Raw genomic sequence first — 27,455 nt, 5'->3', positions numbered from 1 at the left:
AGCAATAGGAAAAAAAAACTGCCATTGTCTGTTAAGAAGTGTCAGACATTTCAAGGCAAGAATGAATGTATGGAAGAAGAAACTTGTTTCTTCTTTACTAACAAAAGGGAAAGGCTGGAAGTCAATGATATGGGTGTCATTTAAATTTAAAAAAAAAAAAAACCTTTACGTAACTTTTTCTCTGGGAGAGAAGACTACGAAGCACATTTTCCAGGAAGTGTGGGCTGTGACGATTGTGCGCTCTTAACTAATCCTGAGTAAGGCGGCCAACTTTGACAGTCTTCTCATGCTGCTTCTGTCACCTTCTTGGTCAGAAGATACTATTTCAACTTAAACTCAGAATGATCGAAACATACAGCCAACCTTCTCCTCGATCAGTTGCCCCTGGACTGCCCACTAGCATGAAAATTTTTATGTATTTACTTACTATTTTTCTCATCACCCAGATGATTGGATCGGCACTTTTTGCTGTGTATCTTCATCGAAGGTTGGACAAGGTAAGACAAATAACAAATCTTTAGCAATTATACCAGGGGTGTTATTGATTGGTAAGTTGGTTGATTTTTACTTCTACCTAAAGATAATAGGCAATGGTAAAAATCCAAGTAGATGGATTGTTTTATGCAATTTAACAACTGTGGTCTAGTCAGTGGGGTCTCAGATTCTTCCTCTGGGGTTAGTCAGGCTTTGCCCCTAACAGCTCTATGATCCAGGGCAATTTACTTCAGATTTCTATGCCTCGGTTTCCACACTTGTAAAATACAAATGGTCGTGATACCCACACCATAGATTAAATGAGTCTAGCCTTGCAAAGCACTTAAAACAGCATCTGAAACATAATGTTATGTGAGCTCTATCTATAATTCTTAACTAATGTTTTACTTTAACAAAAAAAACCATTGTTTTTTGATGGAGAGTTTTACATTTTGGATTTCTACCTAGGAAAAGAATGCATCCATTTGATCTGAAATTTCATAGTGTTTCAGATAAGTCCCTAAATTCAGTTTTCTAGTAAAGGTAGTATTCTGTGAGTCTTAAAATGCCAAGTCTTCAGTGGCCAGCTGTTCAGTGTCACTCTGAACAGCTTTACCTTCTTAAATGACTGGATTTGCAGGAACAAAATAAGAGTTTGAAAAAGACAGCATGGGGATTGTCCCTGCTTCCATTTTGCATTTGTCAACTGTATTGACAAACACCCATCCTAGATGAATATGAGAAAATGAATCAAGTACCTGGCTGTCCCTAAAAGTCCGCACGTGGAACTATGGCCAGGCAGAAGCATCTAGATGCCTGCATTTTCTCTGGGTTCCTTGGCTGTCTTCTCTTGAGACAAAGACATAGAATTAAAGTCATGAAGTTTTCTCTCAGTGTACGGCAATATAGTGAGAATGGGAGCAACCCATTACATTATCAAATTTTAGGTTTCAGTGCTGAGAAGAGATGTGTTCTGAATGCGGTCTCTTGTTGTCTGTGTTTGAAATGCTGGCCTCTGTTGATCAAATGCCTAGAAATAGGCCTGGCCTCCAAGGGGAAAATAGTGATAGGCCAGAAGATTTAGATGTGCCCTCAAGGAGAAACATAACCGCTGGCTGCCTGGACCTTTTCTTGAATGATGTTAAAAATCTACTCTTAAAAGTAGAAAATGGAATGGAATTAGTTGATAATGCAAGTGAATTTCTTACATTTAATTAATTACTAAGGCATTGGAAAAGAAAATATCTCATTAACTCTAGGGATGAGGGTGATTTGTTTAAAAGTACTTCTAAAGAAAGGAGAATAGTGTAATTAAAATTCAAAATTGGTGGACCCATGTTACAAATTACCTTCTTTTGAAAGCACTATATAAGGAACACTAAAACGAAGTGGGCAAATTAGCTCAGCAGAAAAGTATTTTATAGGCTAACAGGAAATTTGACAATTATAGATTATTGCTGCTATGGCCCATTAAAAAAATATATATATATATATTGTGATGAAAGTTCCTCAGAATAGCTGTGATTTCTATCCCAAGATACAGATAATATGATACCTTAATCACTGGCTTTTGTAGATTTTTCAATGGCAAGTACCAAATAGAGATGATCCAGTATAATAGCTCCTAATACTCCCTATTGATGCTTTCAAAGGCCTCCTCTTGTTGTGTCACAGGAGGGAATGTGGAGGTAAATGTCATTAGCTGCATTCTCCCGAATGATATTTTTCTTATCCTGGTTATTTCAAAACAGATAGAAGATGAAAGGAATCTGCATGAGGATTTTGTATTCATGAAAACGCTACAGAGATGCAGGAGAGGAGAAGGATCATTATCTTTGCTGAACTGTGAAGAAATTAGAAGCCAGTTTGAAGGCTTTGTCAAGGTAAGGCACGCAGCTATTTAGAAAAGTCAGTGAAAAGTTTTACTACATTATTTTTAGATCAGAAATTGAAATTCAGCAATGTAAATGTTTGAGTTGTTATACACATATGCAGAAATACTCACATATAAGCATGTATATGTGTGTATATGCATGCATGTACATGTATGTTAGCATTGTGTACATGTGTACATGGGTATGTGAGTATATGCATATATTTCACAGGCATGAATTTGAGTGCATGTATGCATCACGGAAAGCAAAAATGAAGCTAAACCTTTATGTTGAAAAGGAGATTTGGAAATGTGCGCACTCCTACTTGGATAGAAACCAATATTCTCTCTCTAGGAGAGAATGTACACTTCCCTTTGGGCACACATGTATTCATGAACTCACATTAGTGGCCATTTTAGATATACCAAGTTGGTTTTGTTTCATTTTATGTGTATATGCTTTTGGTACATTTTATACTTGAGTTTAACCAAAAGGGTGAAAAATACATTTTGGGTGGGGATTTTTTTTGTCGGTCGTGGGGCCTGAACTCTGGGCCTGAGCACTATCCCTCAGCTCTTCAGCTCAAGGCTTGAGCCATAACACCACTTCCAGTTTTCTGGTAGCCTATTGGAGATTAGTCTCATGGCCTTTCCTGCCCAAGCTGGTTTTGTCCCGCAGTCCTCAGATCTCAGCCTCCTGAGCAGCTAAGATTACAGGTGTGAGCCACCGACGCCCAACTTGGGTGGGGATTCTTGTTTTCTCTTGCTTTTTTCTTCTTGAGACAAGGGTTCATTCCATAGCCCAGGCTGACTTGGAACTCGCTATTTCTTTGCCTCAATATCCTGAGTACTGGCATTATAAGTGAGCAGCACAGCACTAGAGATGCTTCTTTTTCACCACTCAGTGTCTATCTATGCAGACTTTATTAAGTCTTCCCACTGTGCTGCCATGGTCCAATCTTCACTTGGTAGAAAAGTAATGCCCATTGGCTGCTGTCATGTTGACAAGCCACAAGTGAAGGCATTGCCTATTTGGGGACTAGTAGGGGCTCAAGAATCAACACAATATTCAGTGCTTATCCAATAATGGAATTTCAAATGCTATGGAAGTGAGACCTTTCCCTTCGTTGTGAGGAAGGGGAGCAGGGAATGGGTGATGGTATTCTCAGTGTCATTCAAACCAGAGCCCGTATAAAACCACTTGCTCATGAAGCCACTCTAGAGCCAACCCTAATCACACACAGACAAGTTCTGAAGTCTTCTAACCCATCAGGCTGTCAGCACTTAAAGAAACTAATGATTGTGGCCTATACTGGATATGTAAAATGAGAATTTTTAAAGCCTTTCCAGTAATTTGGTCCCAGAATTGTGTGGTCAATGAATTTTTTTCTTTCCTAAGAACATCAAGTTTGCGTGCTCTCTCTCTCTCTCTCTTTCTCTTTCTCTCTCTGCCCATTTTCCTCTCCAAACACTGAATCAAATGTCCTTAGCCATCAACTCGCTTTAGGGCTAACCTAGGGATACTGCTCTATCAAGCGGGTGAGCATCTGAATAAACCAATGGAGATGAGTTCTCGTGGAAAAAGTAGAATGTGATAAAGAATAAGATCTCATTTTCTGAATGTATTCCTACTTGTCTGTACTGTCATCAGTGTGTAACAGTACAAATTAATTCACTCACAAAGATTGAGAGTTTATTTCTTGTCACTATTCCCTACAGAATGCAGTTCAAAACTATAGCTCAAAACTACCTTTCATGTACTTTACACTAGTGTAGGATTCAAACGAAACCCCTAATCCTTTATGGACTAGCCAGATTAAGAAAGAATTTGAACTGATTGATTCTTATAAGATTCAGAAGTGGTACAAATTATACTGTGAATAAAGTCATACTCAAAACAATGGTTAATAATCCAACTGGAAGATAAAATATGCTTGGCCATGCAACTTTGGCTGAATGATTTCACCTTAGTGGGCCTCCATTTTCTCATAAATAGTTTAAGAGAGTGGAGATTGTCTGTAGGGGTATTATCAACTCTGACATTCTGTAATTATGTGATCAGCTTGTTGGTTTATTCAGATGGATGCCCGGTCACTTGATACACAGCTGCACTCCCACACCATACCTAAGTGAGCTAATGGCTGAGGGCATTGGACTCATCTTCTACCACTGGTGTGGAGCCCTAGACAATGCCATATACACCTAAGATGTGCACAATGCTTAGAGATAAAGCTCTGCAGCTACCTAATCTTCCTCAAATAACTGACCCCCTTGCCAATATCCATTGCCCCCAAATTTCTTACCCTGAAACAGTGCTGGGGACCTTTGTTTTTAACCCAATAGGGTGACTACAGAATAACTCTAGATTGGATTTATGCTTTCTGCTAACATTAGCAAGCTTCCTTTCTAGGCTACTGTCCGGCTAGTCCAGAGCAACTTCGAGTTTAAATTTGAGGGTTTGAAGTCACAGGGTTTGACGGGATTTTAGAAATCATCACATCCAATTTTCAGTTCACAGAACTTTAGTCTTCACTATCCCTACACAGGGTCACCCAATGTCAACATACCTTTGTCACAGCAGACTGCGACAAGCTATCACTTTAAGAGGAAGATGGAGTTTGGGGTTTGTGTCAGGGTAAATGAGAGCATCATTTTAAACAGCATGTTCAGTGGAACTACATCCATCCTTGACATCTAGACCTCCTACTCAAGAGAAATAACTCATCCCAGATTTTTTCTTCCTGTTGAGGTGGAGACTGAAAGAAGAAAACAAGACTCTAGGGAGTATGGCTTGCGGGGCCAGGGGGCGGGGGGGGGGGGCAGTTCACAAAAAGTCAAAGCTAGGTGCATAAAAAATGAACTGCTGACTTCACGTTTTTATTTTGGCCAAGCCTTCACACCCAGCCTTCAAAGTGTCTCAACCTCAATCATCACACATTAGTGTTCGCAAAGACTCTAGTCATTTGTTTGCTCACTATCTCACACTTTCCTGTGGCCACCTTTTCATAGCACCCACTTCAGCTCAAATGGAAAGTCGAAGCTCTGTAGCCCATGTAATCACTTTGAGGCTCAGATTCCCCATGGGGCTCTGTGACTTATGCCCTCACACCTGCCAAGGTAGCTTAACCTACAGTTGCAATATACATTCCTTCTAGGGGAGGAATGCGAAAGAAGAGCAATTGAGTCCAGAAATGGAAGGGCTCATAGGACTTTGATGACTAGGAGATGTGAAAGCTTTGCTTTTTTCCTCTTTGTGTACAGATTACAGGAGATAGGTGAAGTTGAGCCAAGCTTAAGAATGTAATTGCCTACGTTCTAGTCTTGGTTCAAGCCTCACTCTCTGGAAGTGATCTCATACTAGCCAATTAAGATCTCCAGGCCTTTTGTTCAGCCTCTTTTTTTTTTTTTGTCCCAGTACCTGTCCTCTCATTCTGGCTTGGCTTTTTTGCACTCTACCACTTGAACCACACCTTTTCTTTCAGTTTTTTTTTGCTAGTTAGTTGGAGATAAGGGTCTCAGACTTTTCTGCTCCAGTTGGCTTTGAACAGTGATCCTCAGATCTCATCCTCCCAAATACCTAGGATTATAGGTACCCAGGCTCTTTAGCCTTTATTAGCCTTCAGACTTTGTTAAAGAACGTCCCTCTAGCTCCTTTAAATCTTTCGATATCCCTTGAGTCTATAAATAAATCTTCTAAGATGTGCTGCATTTGCCTTCCAACATCAGTGACATTGGAATATGACTTGTGTTTCCTAAATCTGGATTATTTTCAATAAAGGTAGTCTATTCAAGGCAGCCATCAACAAGATCTCTCAAGCCCATTGAAAAGGAAAACAAACTTTAACATGTTAGAGGGGCTTTTCATAGTCTGAAATTTCTTTCCCAAAATCCAACTTACATTTGCAGAACAAGTTAATTCTAGTAGAATCCTAGTATGCTTGTGTTTAATAACATTCCATATACCAGTTCCTAAAAAAGAAGCATTTCCTCATTCAGCACTGTCAATACTTGTCAAAGCCAAAGCTAGGGAGGTCGAGGTCACAGGAAGGGTCAGTATCACAGCCTCTGGTCTGGAGCAAGCACTGGAATAGAGATAATAAGGCCTGAATTTTGTTTCCAGATTCTCCCCCTGGGATTTCTGGGCTGTCAGCTCATCTGTCAGAGCCATGGGCTCCCAATCCATATGATATAATTAACGACAGTACCTTAGTCTCTGTAATAATCCTCCCTCGCAACACACACAGAGTAATGACAGATGCCGCATGAATGTTACCTCTAAAACCCCATGGCAGAGCTCCTATCAAAATGACCTTTTGCGATGATTCTTCTTTCAGGATATAATGCTAAACAAAAAGCAGACGCAAAAAGAAAACAGCTTTGAAATGCAAAAAGGTAGGTTGCAATTTGTCCATTTCTATGCATGCTTAAAACATGAAGGGAAGGAGTCTTTAACTCCCACTTCCTAAGCAGGAAATGTTATTTATGTCTCCCTTTATTTCACTTTATACTAAAATACATCCTTGCTAAAACTTAAAAAGAAATAAAAGCATAAAAGTAAGCTTTGAACTGATCATATTAAATAACCCTTTTAGCCCTAGAAATAAAATTGTCAAATGGATACTTTTTCTGATCCCTATGATCAAGAAAGTTTCAATGATTCAAATGAATCCCTATAATTCATTTGTATGCCCATATTTATGGGGAAGGCTATGCTCCTCTAATGCTAATAATACCAATTATAAAGAAATTACAGTATATTCAGTATTTTAAACCACAGCCTGGAAGCATCTTCAGTGGTGACATAAGAAAGCCACCATTTGATAGAACTAGCATTTGTCAGCTTTTCATGAGGAGTAGTGCCTAGCAGATTCTCTGGAATCAATATGTGACTGTGTGATAATGTTCTAATCATTGTCCTATACTTGAAGTCAGAGTGTCTGGAACATCTTAAGGTTAGAAAATAAACTTGATGCCTCTCAAATCCAGCACAATCTTCTGTAAAACAGTATTGACCATTTGGCCTCTTCTCAATATGTCTAGGGATGAGATAATTTTTACCACATAAGCTCTCCTGGTTAATCTTTGAACAACACTAATAATTACAGTACAACTATTATACTTCTCCAGAGAAGTCTTTCTTCCTCAACTCAAATTTTGTTCTGTAATCTCAACTCACTAGTTTTAGCTCTGGTCTTGGAGGCCTTACCAAATAAAGAATAATTCTTGCCAGGGGCTAGTAGTTCACTTATAATCCTAGCTACTCAGGATGCTGAGAACTAAGGATCACAGATCAAAGCCAGCCTGGGCAGGAAAGTCCATGCAACTCTTATCTCCAATTAACCACCAGAAAACCAGAAATAGAGATGTGGTTCAAAAGGATAGAGCACTAACTTTGAGCAAAAAAGCTCAGGGACAGCGCCCAGGCCCTGAGTTCAAGATGCAGAACCGACAAAAAAAAAAAGAATAATTCTTCTCCTATATACCAGAAGTCCAGACATTGAAGACAGTAATCATGTCACCTAAACTTTGGTTGAACTTTTTCTTCTCCAGGCCAAATATAACTGATGTCTTCCACTGGTCCTCTTACGACCCTATCTAGGTTTTCCCTTGTTCATTTTAGAATATAGCACCTGAAACTAACCCAAAAATTGCTGGAGTGATCTGAGCAGCAAAGAAGGAAAGAGAGTTATTGGAGAACATAATGGTATAATTTGAGTGAATCTAATGCACACAAAGAAATGTATACATACAGAGATGTTGGGGCTATTTTCTATGTTGGTGCTATTTTCTGAGGCAAAGTGAATGCTCAGAACTTGCCTTTGCCATTAGCCTCAAAAGACATTAGGGTAGTACCATGCTACCTATAAATTTCAGTGAAATCTAAGCGAATAGGTTTTGCAGATGCTGCAAATAGTCTTCAGGAACACCATTAACATCCACACTGATCTTTCATATCATACATGATGAGAAAAATTATAACACATCTACAACGATTTTTTTCCTTCTTAAAATTTTATTTCAGCTGGGCACTGGGGTCCATGCTTGTAATCCTAGCTATCCAAGAGGTTGAAATGTGAGGATTGTGGTTCAAAGCCAGTCCTTATCTCCAATTAACCCCCTCAAAAAAATGGAAGTGGTTCTGTGGCTCAAATGGTAGAGCACTACCTTTGAGCACAAAGGGGCTCAGGGACAATACACAGACCCTGAGCTCAAGACCCACAACCAGCAAAAAAAATTATTTCATTATAACTATACTTACAGAAATATACTCATGTTGGTTAATAGAATGCAAGTTCAGGTTAACTTACCCTACCAAGTTCTACCAAAACATTGGCACATAGCTTAGTATTTTTAAAAGTTACAATCTGAACTGGGCACTGAAAATTCATGCCTATAATCCTAGCTTCTCGGGAGGCTGAGATCTGAGAATTGCAGTTTGAAGCCAGCCCTGGCAGGAAAGTTTGTGAAACTCTTATCTCCAACAAGGCCGGAAGTAGTGCTAGCCTTGAGCAAAAAGAAGCTCAGGGACAAAACTTAGGCCCTGATTTCTAAGCCCCAGGTCTGGCACATATACAAAAAAAAGGTACAATCTGATCTATTTTATCGACTACAAATGTATAAAAGGTCCTTTATCAAATGTTGCTAAAGCAGTATACCATTGGTTTACCTAAGAAAATAACATATTGTACTGTAAATGTTTATTAAAATGTTGCAACAAAACATGGTTGTAGGGCTGGGAAGGTGGCTCAGTGGTAGAGCGCTTGCCTTGCATGCCTGAGGCCCTGGGTTCCATTCCTGAGCACCACATAAGCAGAAAAAGCCCGAAGTGGGGCTGTGGCTCAAGTGCTAGAGCGCAAGCTTTGAGCTGAAGAGCTGAGGGACAGTGCCCAGGCCCAGACAAAACAAACAAGCAAAAAAAATGGTTGTAATGTTACAAGGACAGCTTACAAAGTACTATAACTAATGGATGTGGAAAGGGATGGAAAGGATCCTATGATATAGTTAATACTTCAGGCAGATTGTAAGTCTATGACAAAATTCAAATGAGTTCTTAAGTCTAAATTAACACTCAGCTCACTTCACGTATTCAAATTAACAAGGAAAACCTGCAAAATAGCTTTAGGTTTTTTTTCCTGATTTATGCAATGTAGACACTTAAACTTCTTCCCTCATATCTCTAGCTTATCAGTGTGGAAGGAGTAGCATACTACAATTATCTGCATTGAAAGGGGGGACATAAGTCAACTCGGGTTTTAATGTGTTGTGTAGTGCAACCAGCTCGGCTGGTCACTGAAGCTAGAATTATAGGCGTGAATTATCAGTAGTTGTATAGAGTAACAAGCTCATAACTGAAAAAATAAAACCTACCTTACAATTCCTTCCCTTTGAAGACCAGCACCTCTGATTAAGAAACAAGTATTTTACATGAGAGATGATTAAAAGTCTGGCTAAATTCTGCTAAGCCAAATGAGACACCAAAAGCATCTTAGTAGCTCAGTGTTATGGACATAGCTTTGGAGTCCACTAAGACCTCCAATGTATAGGGGTTGCCCTAAAAGCAAAGTTTAAGGTAAGTTTAATGAAGACAAGGATTTTAGCCTATGTTGATTTATGCAAAGTAGAACTTCGTATTGAACAATAACTAGGTGAATATAATCAATGGAAATACCTGATTCAATTATCAAGATATTAGAAACCAACTTTTTCCACAGTGGGAAGGATTACTGACCATTTTGTTCCTCCTTAAACATAAACTACTTCAGCACGGTCTCTAGGCAGCTATAGAACTAGACCAAATAGCCCTGTGAGCAATTTTGAATTTCCTTTTCCTGACGGTTTTCTTTTGGTTTAATATCAGGTGATCAGGATCCACAAACTGCAGCACATGTCATAAGTGAGGCCAGTGATAAAACAACACGTGGTAAGTCCTATAGCATCTAAGTTTCAGCCACCATCTGGGGAAGAAAGGAACACTGAATCAATGCAATCTAATGACCTGGCCCTTCTCTTCCTCTGGGGACCAACATACACATTTACTTATAACATCACACATTTCCTTATAACATCTCCCAAACGTTGTCTGTTGTCTTCAAAGTGGGCACAAATGCAGACAGGAATTCGAAGGACAAAAGGAGGTGGGAAACAATCCCAGTGTTCTTACTATGTTCTTGTTCAATGGTGGATTCTAATGATGAATTACTAGGTAGAGAGACCATTATTCTGACAGCAGAGAAGAGGTGGCAGGGAGTGACCTCTGATTGGGACATCTCCCCTCCTAACCCCTCTTTACTGTGTATAAATGAGCCCCAGGGGGTCTTATCTGTCATCTGTCAATCCATGTATGATTAACCCCAGCCTCACTGGGGCCAACCTTGGGGAAATTAAAGGTAAAATCATTCTGTAAAGATCAATAGGTACCAAGACATTAGATTTTCCAATGAAGTAACACAGACGACATACTGTGATCTTTTCAACTCTGAAAGATTTTATTTCCATAGACGTTCTGCCATCATTCTAGCCCTTATATTCTACATGCCACCTCCAAATCTGTATCTGGCAAAAAACCTAGGGCTGGCAAATGTGTCGCATCTATAAGCGGATGGAAACATGTACGCTAGCACAAAATCACTCATTTGCATAAGGGCAAAACCATCAAAGCAGCTTTTGAAAAATTCAGCAGAGCACTCTGGAATGGAGTTCTACATTTTCTTTTTCTGTCTCTGTCTTTGTTTCTGTCTCTTTCTCTCTGTCGCTCTCTCACAGAGAGAGAGAGAGAGAGAGAGAGACAGACAGACAGACAGACAGAGTGCATACAATGAGAGGAAAAAAATGAAGCTACTGCCTCATCTCTGACATAGCTTGGGCTTCAGTGAGTGTAGCATATGCATGATTATCATGAATCGTGGTATGGAAGTAAGAGCACTGGATAGGGAGTCTTTAAACACTTGCGATTCAAGAGCCATGAACCACTTGCTGAGTGACTGTAGGCAAGGTATTTTAACTAGGATGCCGTTTCCTGCCTCATCTACTTCACAAGGTTGCTTTAAATATGAAATCAGCTAATGTGGAAGAAAGTTACACTGTCAAGTTAAAATATATCAGTAAAGGTGCCACTACCTATTTTACTTCACTGGAATTTAGATGTCAAGAGTGACATAAAGCTCCTCATTGATAATTCTGTCATATGCTCCTTTTCTCAGAGAATATACTTATGAGAGCACATCAAATTATATTGCCCTGTCCTTGGCAGCCATTCTCTTGACCCTGAAATTCTCTTCTGCATTGGATGACATGAAAGTACCCAGAATCATCTCCTCCTTGGTCTTTATCCACAAGTGCCTAAATTTTTGTTCTAAGATATACTTCATAAATTCAGATTCTCCCAAAAGATGAATGATATGAATGATATTGGCCCTATAATACTTTGTAGGTATGTAGAGGTTAGGTGGAAAGACAATAATATTCCCCGTCTGCAGCTCAGCCCCAAATCTCTCGTGATTTACCTGGTCCTGCTGCTACAAACTTGAACTACATGACATAGCAAGAACTGTACATTAGAATTTAACGTAATAAACATAATGGACTGATATATAGAACCAAATGGCCTAGAAGTGGAAACATCATCAAGGAAGCACCCTTTCTGGAATGGTTTTGGGGGAGTGGGAACAGAAACATCTAGTATGGCAAAAAGCCCCTCCATTACTAAATGATGCATCTTTTTTCTTCTTTTGTCGGTCATGGGACTTGAACTCTGGGCCTGGGCACTGTCCCTCAGCAATTCAGCTCAAGGCTAGCACTCTACAACTTGAGCCACAACACCACTTCCAATTTTCTGGTGGTTAATTAGAGATGAGTCTCACAGACTTTCCTGCCCAGGGCTGGCTTTGAACCACAATCCTCAGATCTCAGCCTCCTGAGTAGCTAGGATTACCCTCTAAATGATGCATCTTAACAGGAAGGTTATTGTGCCTTGAAAGACCATTGAATAATAATTTTCACAGAGCTCAAGGGAGCAAATACATCAATATTTTCTCTTCTCTCAATTCCTCCCCCATCCTCCACCAGCCAATCTAGCTCTCTGTGTAAGCTGAGATTTGTAATCAGGCACACATACCACTTTGAACCCACTCAACATCTCACTTAAGAAAATGGCTCACTGTTGGTAGGTACTTGGGCTTAGCCACAAGAATACGAGTAAGAGCTTTCAAGTTGGTGGCGCCCACTACAATGGCAGATCAAAACCCATAGTAAGATGAACGCACAGTTTATTTTCATACTTCCTTGTTTAATTTTAGGCCTTGCTGTGGGAGGCAGATTGAACTTACAGCAACACAATCAGGTGGGAAGAAATGGGGTCTTATTTGTGTGTGCCAAAACTAAGCTAGGTAGATTAGCAACTTAGTAAAATTCAAGGCAAGATATTCATGTTAATTATTAGAAAGGATTTTTTGTCTGAATAGTTTGGTCTCTGTAATTTTATGAAATTTTGAAATAATTTGCACTTTCTTCATTCAAGGACAAATTGCTTTTGAAAGCTCAAAAGAAAGCTGGGACTGGTATCAGTGGTTCATGCCTATAATCCTAGTTACTCAGGTGGCTGAGATCTGAGGATCATGGTTCAAAGGTAGCCCAGGCAGGAAAGTCTTGGATACTCTTCTTTCCAACTAACCACCAGAAAACCAGAAGTGGCCTCTGTGGCTCAAGTAGTAGAGTACTCTCCTTGAGTTGAAGAGCTCAGTAACAACACTGAGGCCCAGAGTTCAAGCCCCACAACTGACAAAAAAAAAAGTCAGGGACAGTGTGTATGCTTCTGAGTTGAAGCCCCATGAATAGCACCCAAAAAACAACTCGAGAGAGAAAAATTCACCATGATCTGTTTCTTTGTTTAATCTTCCCAAGTGTCAGAAAAGTGCTTGAAGAAAGCCCACAACTGAACATACCTCTGACTGAAAAGCCTATGCTCATTTGTTATCCATAACCCCTCTTTGACTGTGAGGCTGGGAAAGAGCCTTGAGAAGCCATGCCTACTATTTCCTGTTAGAATGTGCATTATTCTCTGCTTCCTTTCCTCACAAATTTCCCTTTTTGTTACAGTTCTAAAATGGGCCGAGAAAGGATATTACACCATGAGCAACAAGTTGGTAACCCTTGACAATGGGAAACAGTTGACCATTAAAAGACAAGGACTCTATTATATCTACACCCAAGTTACCTTCTGTTCTAATAGAGATCGTTCGAGTCAAGATCCATTTATAGTCAGCCTCTGTCTGAGGTCTGCCAGTGGAACTGAGAGAATCTTACTCAGAGCAGCAAATGCCAACACTTCCTCCAAACCTTGTGGGCAACAATCCATTCACCTAGGAGGAGTATTTGATTTGCAAGCAAATGCTTCCATGTTTGTGAACGTGACTGATCCAAGCCAAGTGAACCATGGGACTGGCTTCACATCTTTTGGCCTACTCAAGCTCTGAAGAGTGCGAACTCCCAGGCTGCAGTGGGGTGAAGCTGGAGGACTTCTTAATATAGCAAAGCAGTTAGGGCCACCTCCTGTTGAACTGCCTATTTATAACCCTATGACCTTCCTCACAGAGAACTATTTATTATGTACCCCGAGGCACATAGAGCTGGAATAAGTGAAGTACAGGGTGGGTGGAACTCTAAGAGACTCTGCTCCATAAGAGCTTATTTTCTGAAATGGCAATCCCCACTGATGCAGATGTGCAGAAGATCCTATGAAATGACAAGGCCATGATGCACAGATAATTAGCTAAGTTCAGTTGTATTTCTTTACAGATATTGTCTTTCAGTGATGATGCAGAAGGGAAACTGGAAGCTTCTGCTTACATTCTATTGTTATTCACTCTGGCTCCTTGTAGAGGAAGCCAGGACAAGCTCTACAAAGACCCCCCCATAAATAACCACCTCCATCTCTTTCTCTCTCTCTCTCTCTCTGGGTCTCTCTTCACTCATTCTCTTTCTGGGTCTCTCTCTTTCTCTGGCTCTCTCCCTCTGGGTCTCTCTGAGTTTCTCTCTCTCTCTGAGTCTCCCTTCACTCATTTTCTCTCTCTGGGTCACTTTATTTCTGAGTCTCTCTTTCTGGATCTCTCTCACTCTGTCTCTGTCTCTCAGTCTCTGTGTCTCTCTGTCATACACACACACACACACACACACACACACACACACACACACACAGAGTGGCAAGCTATTGCTAACTGGTTTTTTCCCCCTGTCCCTACTTACAGCACTATAGATTGGGGGTGGGAGTGGGGAGAACAGCTCTGCACCTGCCCTCTCCTCACCAAAAAAAAAAATGACTGTATTTAAAGGAAATCTATTGTATCTCCCTGCACGCTCCATTGTTTTAGAGTGAATTTGTGATTATCTTGTTATTTATTTTTTGAATAATAAAGATTCCTTAACATTATTGTGGTCTCTTAGTACTAAATCCCTCAGCCAGGTTGAGGAAAGAGGAAGGAAGTATTTGAAGGAAATGTTGCCAACCTTTGTACTGTTTTCATCAAGAGGTCTCAAGCTTAGCACACAAAACAGCATTGTGGCCGCACAGTCTCTAGAAATCTGTGATAGCCTTTGATGGATGACATGGAAGCCTGGATTCCATGCAAGGCGATCTGAGGCTTGATTTCCAGCTTGCTCTGAAAAGCTTGCTGGAGATTGACAGTTTTCAAACCAATCACAGCCATGTGAGGCTAGAGGTTGTTAAGTAAGAAGAGTAGTATATCTTGGTAACAACTATCTAGGTGTTTCCATCTTAGGCAAGAAGAAGTACAGCTGACAGGCTGATGGTAAGGATTGGCCCCAGAATCTTCCACTAAAGCTAATGCATCATATGTCATCACTACCAATTGAGGAGTAGTTGGGGTAAGATGCCCAGAGTGACATATTTATCATCATTGATGGAGTGCCTTGTTTAAGATAAACACCCAAAGGTGAGTCTGATAGAGGGGAGAATATGATGCAAGTACATTATATGCATGTAAGAAAAAATAGTATATAAAACCCATTAAAATATAAAAAAGGGGGGAAGGAAGGTAAGAAAAGAATTACAGAGAAGGAAAACGTGATCAAGGTATATTACATACATGTATGGAAATAACACAATGAAACCCCTTTTATGTTTTTTATTGTGAAAATACTGTACAGAGGAGCTACAGTTACATGAGCAAGGTAATGAGTACATTTCTTATCAAGCATTGTTGCCTCCTCCTTTGTTTCCCCTTCCCATCCCTTTCCATCTCCCCCCCCCCCCCCCCCCCCCCCCCCCCCCCCCCCCCGGCCAAAGTTGTAAAGTTCATTTTTCGACATAACGACTTGCACATCTCATTGTTGCAATGGGTCCACCTGTATCCCTATTTAAACATTTTGTTTTTCCCCTTCCCTTCCCCAAATTACATCGTCATCAAATACAGTGAGAACAGGGGTTATATTGTGGGGGAGAGACATACAAAGCAACAAAAATAATCACATGATGCCTTATAAATATGTTAGAAAATGAAACCCCTTTAAACAAGTAACATATACTCACAAAAGAAAAGACAAATACCTCATATTCAACCCCAAAATATTACTGTAGAAATAAGAAAAGGGAAGGAGAAGGAGTGGCATCTATTCTTGGCCACCGTCCCTGCTCTTCATCCATGTGGATAGACTTGCATGGCTGCATACTTCCTCGAAAGACATTTGGCATGTGCAAGGGATATGCCCACAGTGCCTTCTTATCCTCCATTAGCAAAGATTTGTGTGCCGTGTTCACTTCTGCAAAAGGGACTTGAAGAATGTGGAATAGCATCCATGGAAGCTGAGGGATTTGCTGATATTTGCCATGATTTTTTGCCAGTCCTAGGGCTTGAACTCAGGGCCTAGGCAATGTCCCTGAGCTTCTTTTGCTCAAGGCTAGCACTCTACCACTTGAGCCACAGACCACTTCCGGCTTTTTCTGTGTATATGGTTTTGAGTAATCGAACCGAGGGCTTCATGCATGCTAGGCAAGCACTCTACCACTAAGTCACATTCCCTGCTCCTGCCATGATATTCTTACAGGTATAGATAGGCCTTTCTTTTTTTTTAGGAAGGCCAGAATCTTCAGCATAGTTGACAGCAAGACTGAACCCATTTGAGAGTGGAAGACAGTTCACAGATCATGCATGACTCTCCTTCCCTTCCAGTAGCTCAGTGCCCACTTGGTAGCCTTGTTACCCTTATGCAACTTGCCTGAGTAAGACAATTGGTGGGCAAGAAGCATTGGTAGAATTTATCAAAAGGGGATCCTTTGGGCTGGGGATGTAGGTCAGTGGCAGAGCACTTTCCTAGCCTGTGTAAGGTAAAAATAAACAAAGAAAAAGCATGAGCTACGCACATATTTAAAAGAAGGAAATCCTTGTCTACCTGGGCAGATTTTTTAAAAAATAATCTTCAGACACTTTTGGTATTTAAATATTGCCATTGAATTTCACACACACACACCTTCTTCCTTGAGAATCATTATCTTCCAGATTATTTCTACCTCTAGTAACTAAGTATCTATAACAGTATGTTGTTGAGAACTGGTAGCATGGCTTAAGTGGTAGAGTACTTGGCTCACCCTGAGTGCATTTCTCCTTAACACCAAACAAATTCATGGTATTAGAAGGTCTACATTTTCTAGGCCATCCCCACTTCTCCCATAGTCTCTGCTACTCTGTAAATGTCCCCTCATGTACCTCCCGCCCAGGATATTTTATTAAGCTTCTGCCTCACACAGCCAAATTTTCCTTAACCCAAAAGACTACTTCTTCATGAGGTCTTCCAGCCCTTCCCAAGAAAAGGGGATCATTCTTTCTTTCCTTTCTCTCTCTCTCTCTTTCTTTCTCTCCTTCCTTCCTCCCCACCTCCCTCCCTCTTTTCTTTCTTTCATTCATTCTTTCTTTCATTCATTCTTTCTTTCTTTGTTTCTTCCTTCCTTCCTTCTTTCCTTTCTTCTTTCTTTCTTTCTTTCTTCCTTTCTCTCTCTTTCTCTTTCTTTTTCTTGCTTTTGTGCTGGTCTTAGGGCTTGAACTCAGAGCCTAGACATTATTCTTAAACTTTTTCTTTTGCTTAAAACTAATGCTCTACCACTTGAGCCACACAGCTCCACTTCCAGCTTTATGGTGGTTAATTGGGAATAAGAATCTCACAGATTCTCCTGGTGTGCTGACTTTCAAAAACAATCCACAGATCTCAACCTCTGGAGTAGCTAGGATTACAGGCTTGAGCCACTGGTACCTTGCATACTCTTGTTATTGACATTAAAATAGACGAAATAATTAATTTTATATTCTACTAACACATTTTTACAGTCTCTTATGTTGTAACCTGTAAGCCAACACATTTTTACGGTCTCTTATGTTGTAACCTGTAAGCAAGATGAGAAATGTTTTCCTGCCTTAGAACCTATGCCCACTGTTTTCTGTGCTCACAAGATCAACTTTCTTTCTTCACTGCATGAAGCACTTACCTTAATGGTATTTATTGTGGACCTAATGGTATTTATTGTGGATCAGGCTTTCCCTATCATGTCATGAGCTTCTCGAGGAGCAAGGCCTTCTCCTGTTTACCTTGGTAACTGCAGTGTTGACCACAAGGCCTGACACAGAGTTGGCTGTCTACTGTGTAAGAGATGAATGAATAAATGTAGTGACATATAACTCAAGAATCCATGAAATAGTTCTGTGTGCCATTTGAAGCAAAACTTTAAAATAGGATAAAGACATTCACTAGGCTAAAAATATCTAAATAAAACAACACACATTTTTATAGACTAGAGAGAAAATGAGAAATAAGTAACCTATTATTCCTTTCTTTCTTTCTTTCTTTTTTGGCTGATTGTGGGGCTTGAACTCTGGGCCTGGGTACTGTCCCTCAGCTCTTCAGCTCAAGGCTAGCATTCTACCTCTTGAGCCACAGGGCCACTTTCTTTTTTCTGAGTGGTTTATTGGAGATAAGAGTCTCACAGACTTTCCTGTCCTGGCTGGCTTTGAACCGTGATCCTCAGATCTCAGCCTCCTGAGTAGCTAGGATAAAAGGCATGAGCCACCAGTGCCCCACCAAACTGTTATTCTCATAATCTCACAATAATTTTAAAAGTACATCATATATCCTGAAAATTTACTTGAACATATTTAAAAGTTGTTCCTGCTGGGAAGGTGTCTCAGTGGCAGAGTGCTTGCCTTGTATGTATGAATTCGATTCCTCCTCAGTACCACACAAGCAGAAAAAGTCAGAAGTGGCGCTGTGGCTCAAGTGGTAGAGCACTAGCCTTGAGCTGAAGAGCTGAGGGACAGTGCCCAGTCCAAGAGTCCAGGCCCCACGACCGACAAAAATGTTCCAATAAACTTTAAGGATTAGAGAATTTTTAATCTTCCTGTAATATTGTGTTCTTAACTTACCTAATTTAATTTTGTGTTTATAAGTCCGGTATTTCTCCAAGAGTAATTGAAATACCCAATAATTTTTCTTTCTAGACAAACAGAAAATGAACAAAATATAAAACATTACTGTCTTTGTTCTTCAATTAAAAAGCAAGTGACTATGAGATATAAATGGTGTGCTGTAAGTGGTAGAAACAACACATATTTCTAGGCTTCAAAAGGGAACATGTTTTATGCCATATATGACCATTTCCATACCATTTAATACCACTGTGTTGGGAGCAGCCCTGCTATAAGTCTTTAAAGCAATTTGAAGCACCTTGAGACAAAAACATGGAGCTCAGTATGATTTCTGTTACTTTCTTTATCTTTGTGAACCATGTCACAATATTTTAAAGACCAGAAATATTGTTATAGTCTGGTGGTTAAGGATGGAGTCAAGCAGATAATCTTACCACTATTTACCAACTTTGTAACCACAGACAAGTGTAAGCCAAAGTAGGTCACAGTGCCCTCAACTATAAAATGGAATAGTAAAAATATTATTTTTGCAGGGATCATAATGATTCAGTGAAACAATCTGTAGAAAGCCCTAAGCAAACTGTTCTCTCAAGAAGATCCGCATATGAAGATCGCTGACATGAGTGTCCACATGGCGCCCAGCACTGTTTGTACTCAGTGGTACAAGTGAATAGGATTGCATCCTAGAGCAGTTTAAACTGGTAGCCCAGGTACATGTGCAATGGCCTTGTTCATGCAGCAGACCAAAGACTATACCCAATGTACAGCAAAGAAAACAGTGAAGGAATGATGGAAGGGGGAGGGAGGGAAGAAAAGGAGTTAAAGAACAAAAGAAGAAAGGAAAGAAACGGAAAAAAGAGAATACTGAAGAAAAAGAAAAGAGAAAACACAAGGCACGTTTTAATTATGGAAGAAAATATACATAAACAGATCAGAATGTTTCAGAATAGAAAAATATAGATAGATGCATTTTAATAAACGAGTTATAGTAGACAAGATTGTCCAGGAAAAGGCTGGAAAGAATGAAAAGTCAGAGTGTTAAAGATTAACAATGTCCAAGAGTTAGGTGAAGGAAGCAGGCCAAGCAAATAAAATTAGTAGTAGGATAGAAAGGTTAAAAAATGTACAGGGAAACATGATATGATAAAAGCCAAGCAGTGAGATTGCTTGAAATATGCATAGTGGCCAGGCTACTAGAGAGGCTAAGGCAGGGGAAGGGGGTGTCACAGGTTCAAGGCCAGCTTGGGCCCCTTAGTGAGAGTCTCATCTCAAAATTAATTGTTAATTGCAAAGAAAGCAGGATTAAATAGTAGAGGGAGGTCAAGATGGGTATTAAAATGAAATTATCTGTGTTCACCAAGCAAGAGTTCATCTGTGCTAGGTATAGTGGCTCACACTTGTAATTCTAGTTACACAAAAAGTTTAGTTTTGGGAAGATTGTGATGTTTGGCCAATCAAAGCAAAAAGTTCACGAGACCCACATCTTTATAAAAACTGAACAGGATGGCATATGTCTGTCGGTCCAGCTCCATGGAAAGCACAAATAAAAGGATCATAGTTTGGGCTAATTCTATCATTAACATGCGACCCCATTTAAAAATAACTGAAAAGGAAAAAAGCAGGAGGGGAATCTGGCATTGTGGTTCAAGTGGTACAGCACCTGCCTAGCAAACAAAGCCTCAAGTGTAAATTCTTATACTGCCAAAAGGAAGACATTCACTTGTGACTTCACAAGATTAAGTAACTGAGAAACAAAGCTTGGTCACAAGAGAGAGCTTGAGCCTTAAAGATAGATAGGCCAAAGGCCCAAATTCCAGCTCCACCATGAACTATTGTTATGTTTTTTAACATCTGTGTACCTCTGTTCATTTGTAAGGTAGAAATAACAACAGTAAAAAACACGTGTAGTTGTTTGCAACTTATATGAACTAGGTAAACCACTTAGTATAAAATGCTGAGCACTTAGAAGTACAATTATACATCTATTAGTTCAGAACAGGAAATGTGAGCCACTAAGATAGTTTAGGCATAAAAGTACTTAGATGTGTACAAAAGCATGGAGCTATAGAAGTGGGAGTTAGCAGACTTACAGTGGACTAATGTCTTCAAAGACATCCCACTGTACTTGTAATCCAAATGTTAGGAAACTGTCATTGCTAATACTTCCCACCACGGCATCTTTTAATCCACAAAGTTAGACACATTGGAATGTAGACTATGAAAGACGCAAACATTCTTTCTAGTTTTCTACAGGCCACCATGCCCCAAAAAGATAGTCTCTACCTAATTTAAGTGGTGAAAATCTATTTGGAAGAACTGAAAGTGTTTCAAAACCCTAGCAACAAGGGAATCTGAGAAAGGTAATTTATTTTAGCCTATATGCTTTCAGTGACAAGAATAAAAGATGGTCAGGAAAGGATGCTGAGTGGCAAAAACTATCCAGCTTATCTACCTTAAAGTCGAACAAATATTTCATCCTAATCTGACATGGAAACTCTGCCTGTGTCAAAATTGAGAATCTCAGACCAGGACAAAGGCCCATAAAAATTAAAAAGAGATGAGACCAAGACTACAAATCAAATGATGAGCTTCAAAAGGAAAATCAATCTATCTTTGCCTAATATTGAAATGGAAATTGTGCCAAGGGGGTATAAATAAATAGCTTATAAATTGGTGCCAGAAGAGACATAGAAAAGGTAAAGAAGGTTTTACTTCAGGGAATGATGACATTTGTTCACTACTTTACAGAGATAATATATTCCCTCAAAGAAAACCTTACCTGAGTGCAAAAGTTACAGGCAGGTAAGGCTATGGAGAGTAGGGCTGATGATATTTCCAAAGAGAATGAAACTAGTTTGTCAAAGAGTGGTCTACACTCTCGTGTTCATTGCAGTACTAATCACTATAGTCAAGTTACTGAATTAACCTAAAATCAATAATGGATGAATGGATAAAATATGGTAGTTATACACAATGGAATACTATCCAGCCTTAAAAAAAAAAGAAGAAAATCCTTTCCTTTGCAACAACATGGATAGAACTAGAGATCATTACGTTATATGAATAAGTCAGGCACAAAAAAAAAAACTCAGTCCTGCATGATCTCATCACGTGTAGAATCCAAAAAAGTCAATTACAGAAGTAGAGACTAGAAAAATGGTGGTAACGAGAGACTGGGGTAGGGATGTAGACAGGAAAGGATTTTTATCAAGTATACTGTTTCTGTTAGATAGGAGAAATAAGTTTGTGAGAGCTATTGCTCAATATAGTGACTGTGGTTAATAATAATTCATTGAATATTTCAAAGTACTTAAAAGAGAAGATTTTAAATGCTCTTACTAGAGAATATGATAAATATTTGAGATGATGGATTTACTAACTAGCTCATAATCATGAAATATAAATATCTATGCTGAATACATATATCACTATATATGCCTATCACATTGTATGCAATAAATGTCTAGTTATTTGTCCACTCTAAATAAAATTCAGCTTTAAAAAAGTAAAAAGTTCTTCTTGCATAGTAGTTAGCAAAAAAGAAGCAAAGGATTTATTTTATAAAGCATTATTTTTAGTTTATTGAAAATGTCCATTTTAAAAGTCTTTAAAATAAAAACAAGTTAGAAAATTTGAACTTGTGTAAGAAGGGACATGACAGAGATGAAACTGAATGGCCTCTAAGGGCAGCAATTTAATTACAGCTTAACAGGAACTCATTTATAGAGTATTGTAAACAACACAACTATGGAGACGCTGCTCTTGGGTTAACATGGCTTCATTTCCTTTATATTATTTTTAGTATGTAAGCACAGACAGCACTCTGCACAAGCTTTATTACTCAGAGTACCTAGGGCCTCTCATCAGAAGGGCAAAGTTCCAGAAACATGCATATGTACATATGACTTCAAAATAAAGACCTTTCAGTATCATAAGCAATCAACTAAAGTACTGTAATCATAACAAATGTTTCCTATGCATATAGTTTGTACATTTAGTGCAAGCCATTGACTAAATCACACATACAGGGCAGATGCAAAGACCTGGATAGTATTTTTTTTTAATTTTTAGGCAAAAGATGTCCTATCTAAACAGAACAGCTGTTCTTAGAAATCCTCTTCCAAAGATGGCTGTGTGGTTAGCTGCTATTGGACAGCAGGAACTGTCTATTTGTTGTGGATGCTGAAACATCTACACAGGGGGCAGACATCACCCCATGCCATGAAGCTATGGATCCTCAAGATCCTCAGTATCACAAAGAAAAAAGGCTCTTCGGCAAGCTGAAGCTTTCAAGCTGCAAATTTGGTTTCTAAACAAACCCATAAACCCCAACATTTACATGCACCCATCAAATAGATCTGTAAGACGATGTTTATCAGCCTATTGACTTTCTGCCTCTATAGCCCAAGTCCCAGTTTGGGGGAGGAAGGAATGGTTGCACTTCTCTGTCCTAGAGCCTTGGCTGATGTTGAATTGTGCTAAGTTTTGGGACGTGACACTCGTCTAAACCTGATTTCTCAGAGTTCTCATTTATGGGATACTTACAAATTAATGGTCAATAAGCAACTTGAGTAAACATACTTCCTTCAAATAACCAGTGGCCATAACAACCATTTCCTTGTGACTTTAAAAAAACTGGACTAATAGCAATAATTCCCAAGAATGCTGAGTCCTCCACAAAAGATGCTGATTATAATGATTGTTACAGTTTCTCACAGCATAAATGGGAGAGCAAAAGTGAATGAAAGGTATCTACTGGGGCACAATTTTCTCAATGCAAGTGGCTTGGAAGGCTGAAAGATCACTGTTTGAATATTTCATGTAAGGTAACTGCTCACTCTACATTTTTAAACAGTAAGCAAAGCACATACATACTAATTTACACACCACTTGGTATGGCTGGCTAAAAGTACTGGGGAAATAGAAAATGTTAGGCAGAAGGCAAGGGGTTAAAAACCTATCATGCACCGGAAAGGACTGCCCAGTTCTGCTATTGAAGGAGAAGATGGCCCAATGCAATTAGCTGATGGATTTGGGTTCGGTGCTGATGGCCAGAGCTTCTGTCCCACTGAGGTGAAATGTACATTTGCACAAATAGAATAAGGAGACTACACTTCTCTGAGTCCTAATAGGCAACATAGGGCAGCGATTTCTCTTGGAAGTGTCACTGAAGGGTGGTGTGTGACAATCTAGAGTAGGGTATGTGGATCATTTGACAAAGGTATTAGTCTGTCACCTATACTAGTCATAGTTCAGGAAGGTTTGTCTTGAATCAATTAGGTACTGAATGAAGGGCTGAAGGGCTGCCAGGTACAGGAAAGCACTGAGGGAAACTTGGGTTCATGTTTCATATACCATAGCCAGCTGCTTTGTGACAACAGTCAGCCCAACAAGCTTGACCAAGGGAAAAAAAAAACAAAACAACAACAAAAACAAAAGCCTATGAAATGAAAGCCATCTAAAAGCATTGGTTTTCCTGCTCTAAGTGAATGGCGAAGATTCTGGGACTTCTTCAACCACCACTTTCTGCTTTAACCTTGTTGAAAAAAAAAGAGTGACCAACCAAACAACAACAAACATCCAAGCAAACATACATGTGTACATGTATGCACACACACACACACTCACATATGGGGGTGGGTGAGAGAGTCAAACAACAACAACAAAAAAACAACTAAAGCCAAATAAGTGAGCAAACTGAGTCCAATTGTTCAGCTGGACATTTCAAGATGAGCTGAAGGCACACTGCCCAGCAGTACAGTGTTGGTTATGGAAGAACAGAGGTCTTGCTGCTGGATTCAGCTCGAATGCACTCATCTGTTTGCTTTAACAGTCTCCGAACCAACTTTTCTAGGTCCTTTCTTGACTTGAGTTCTTCCTCCAGGCATTGCTTCATTCTTTTATTCTCCTAGGATGGAAAAGATGCGATCACTTCCTGCTTCACCTCGTGGTCCCCTTCACTGCTAACTACACTTCCCTCCCTTTAAACCAGTTTGAAAGCAAGTCAGCCACTTGATTGTCCTGCCTGACTCTGACCAGCTATTGGCTTCTTCTGTGAAATGTGAGCCTTCCTTAGAGCAGGGCCTGCCTTGGCCCTCTTCTCATTCCACAGTCCTTCCACTTTTCTCTTTCAATACAAGGGTCTATTGATGGGACTTCCAAATATCTCTAGTACTGATGTCATCTCCTGAGCATCAGGCCCCACCAATCCCAATGGGAGCTGCCTGGCTCCATCTAGACAGCTTATAATTATGCACCCCAAACTCATGAAATCCTAAAGTAAACTCAGCATCTCTTCCATCATCCCTAAATCTCCCCCTATACTTCCTGATCTCTGTGAAGAATAGCACCACACAACTATGATATCCAGGGAAGGGTTGTCTTTAATACTTGGTATCTCCCACAGGTGCCAACTGTACAATGTGTCTTCCTTTATATTCACTCTCTTTTCCATAGCCTCAAGTGGCCTACCTGGGTTTAAGAATCCACAGTCCCCATACTGGAGACTGCTTGATCTCCCACCACTGTCCATCCTGTTCCTCATCACCACATACCCAGTCTTTGCATCCATGCAGAGTGGGCATCTTGGAACACTAAGACCTCATTTCCAGTGGATCCATAAACCATGACTTAGAGTTATCTTTATACTTACAGGCTCATAAATGCCTTGCTTTTCCTACCTTTGGCCTATAGACGCTGGAGACTGGGGAAAGTCATAACACAGTTTGGACCCTATTACAAACTGCTGAGTAGCAAGCCTTAGAAATTTTTTTTTGGGGTCCGGTTGTGGGGCCTGAACTCTGGGCCTGGGTGCTGTCCCTCAGCTCTTCAGCTCAAGGCTAGCACTCTACCACTTGAGACACAGCGCCACTTCCGGCTTTTTACTTTTTGCTTATGTGGTGCTGAGGAATCGAACCCAGGGCCTCATGCATGCAAGGCAAGTGCTCTACCGCTGAGCCATCTTCCCAGCCCCAAGCCTTAGAAATTTTAAACTCAAAGTCATATGATAAAAATCAATAAAAGGGGGGCTGGGGAGGTGGCTCACTGGTAGAGTGCTTGCCTTGCATGCATGAGGCCCTGGGTTCGATTCCTCAGCACCACATAAGCAGAAAAAGCTGAAAGTGGCGTTGTAGCTCAAGTGGTAGAGCGCTAGCCTTGAGCTGAAGAGCTGAGGGACAGTGCCCAGGCCCAGAGTTCAAGCCCCACAACTGACAAAAACATCAATTAAAAGGTACCTCCATGACACAAGGGAAATACCAATCTGTCCTCATTGCCTTTCTCTTGGATTTTTCCTGATATCATCTACCAGCAGGTGGGTAACAAACACTGAGTGGTTCTGTCATATATGAAAATGATGATTTTCTTACCTGCTTCAGTTCTTTGACTTCATCCTTCAAGGCATAAACAGTATCAACAAGGCTCCTAGAACGAAAAGAGAAAATTCAGAGATGAGTAGCCGGCACTGAAATACTGTTAAGTAGCAATATTTTAACTCTGTAGAAGTGCAGCTCCTAGACGGGTGCTGGTGGTTCATACCTGTTATCCTAGCTATTCAAGAGGCTGAGATCTGAGCATTGAGGTTTGAAGCCAACCCTGGCAGGAAAATCTGAGACTTTTATCTCTAATTAATCACAGAAAAATCCAGAAGCAGTGCTGTGGCTCAAGTGATAAGTGCTAGCCTTGAGCAGAAGGAGCGCAGGGACAGTGCCCAGGTCCACAGTTCAAGCCCCACAACCGACCAAAAAAAATACTTTTATGGTATACAGCATATGATGTTTTAATGTATGTTTTACATTATGAAGTAGTGCAAAAAATTAGCTAATGAACACATCCATCATTAGTAACATCTCTCTCACCATTGTGTATGTATGCATGTAATTGTTTTGTATGTGTGTGTTGAGAGCAATTTAAAATCTTCTCTCTGAGAAAATGCTAAATATACAGGACAGTGTTAACTATAGTCACCTATTACACATTATGTCTCCCAAAATGTGCTTATTTGCATAAGCAAAACTGGGCCCTTTGACCAATATGTCCTCATTTCCTCTACTCTCTCCCAGCCTCAGGCAACCATCACTGTACATTCTGATCCTATGATTTCAGTTTCTTAAGATTAATTTCCCTCATAACCTTTTTATTCCTGTAGCTTTAGGGCAGGAGATATATATATATATATATATATATATATATATATATATATATATATATATATATATATATCACTTAATGGATAATGACATACCAGTATAAGGAGTATAGGGCCTTGAGACATCTCTCACTTCTCTGACTCCACATGACTTCCCAGGACATAAAGTCAGGGAATTATTTCTGAAAGATCTTATATACCACCAGAAAAACAACAAAGAAACCAGGCACTGTTCACTCATGCTTGTAAATTCTAGCCATTCAGGCGGCTGACATCTGAGTATTTGCTGTTGAAAGCCAACATGGGCAGAAAAGTCTGAAATAATCTCCAACTAACCAGCAAAAAGCTGGATGGGCAAATGTGGCTACCAAACTTGAGTGAAAAAACCAAGCCCAAGTACCAGCATGCGTACGTGTGCACACACACACATGCACATACACACACACACACACACACACACACACACACACACAACCACTAAAGTACAAAGTGCCTTGACTGTGTTATAGAACAGTCTTCCCTTGCCAGCTCTTTCAAA

At 39.9% G+C, this 27,455-nt stretch overlaps 2 protein-coding genes across 6 annotated transcripts in view; one reads left to right on the top strand and one right to left on the bottom strand.

Moving 5' to 3' along the window:
- Window positions 1-272: 272 nt before the first annotated feature.
- On the top strand, window positions 273-14,303 carry Cd40lg (CD40 ligand). Its single transcript, XM_013018109.1, has 5 exons — window positions 273-497; window positions 2,226-2,357; window positions 6,682-6,739; window positions 10,206-10,268; window positions 13,442-14,303. Exons 1-5 carry the CDS (start codon window positions 342-344, stop codon window positions 13,816-13,818), a joined length of 786 nt encoding a protein of 261 aa, XP_012873563.1. The 5' UTR covers window positions 273-341; the 3' UTR covers window positions 13,819-14,303.
- Window positions 14,304-24,456: 10,153 nt separating this feature from the next.
- Arhgef6 (Rac/Cdc42 guanine nucleotide exchange factor (GEF) 6) overlaps window positions 24,457-27,455 on the bottom strand; it is a 128,874-nt gene continuing 125,875 nt past the window's right edge. For all 5 annotated transcript variants that reach the window (XM_013018136.1, XM_013018138.1, XM_013018139.1 and 2 more), the window contains 2 exons: window positions 26,139-26,193; window positions 24,457-24,679 (listed from right to left, as the gene is read on the bottom strand). In XM_013018136.1, the coding sequence (XP_012873590.1) occupies window positions 24,539-24,679; window positions 26,139-26,193 (196 nt within the window). In that variant the 3' untranslated portion in view covers window positions 24,457-24,538. The remainder of the gene's footprint in view (window positions 24,680-26,138; window positions 26,194-27,455) is intronic.

Source organism: Dipodomys ordii, unplaced genomic scaffold (assembly GCF_000151885.1).
Source record: "Dipodomys ordii isolate 6190 unplaced genomic scaffold, Dord_2.0 Scaffold38, whole genome shotgun sequence".
Lineage (NCBI taxonomy): Eukaryota > Metazoa > Chordata > Mammalia > Rodentia > Heteromyidae > Dipodomys > Dipodomys ordii.
This window is presented reverse-complemented; position numbering and strand designations above follow the sequence as displayed.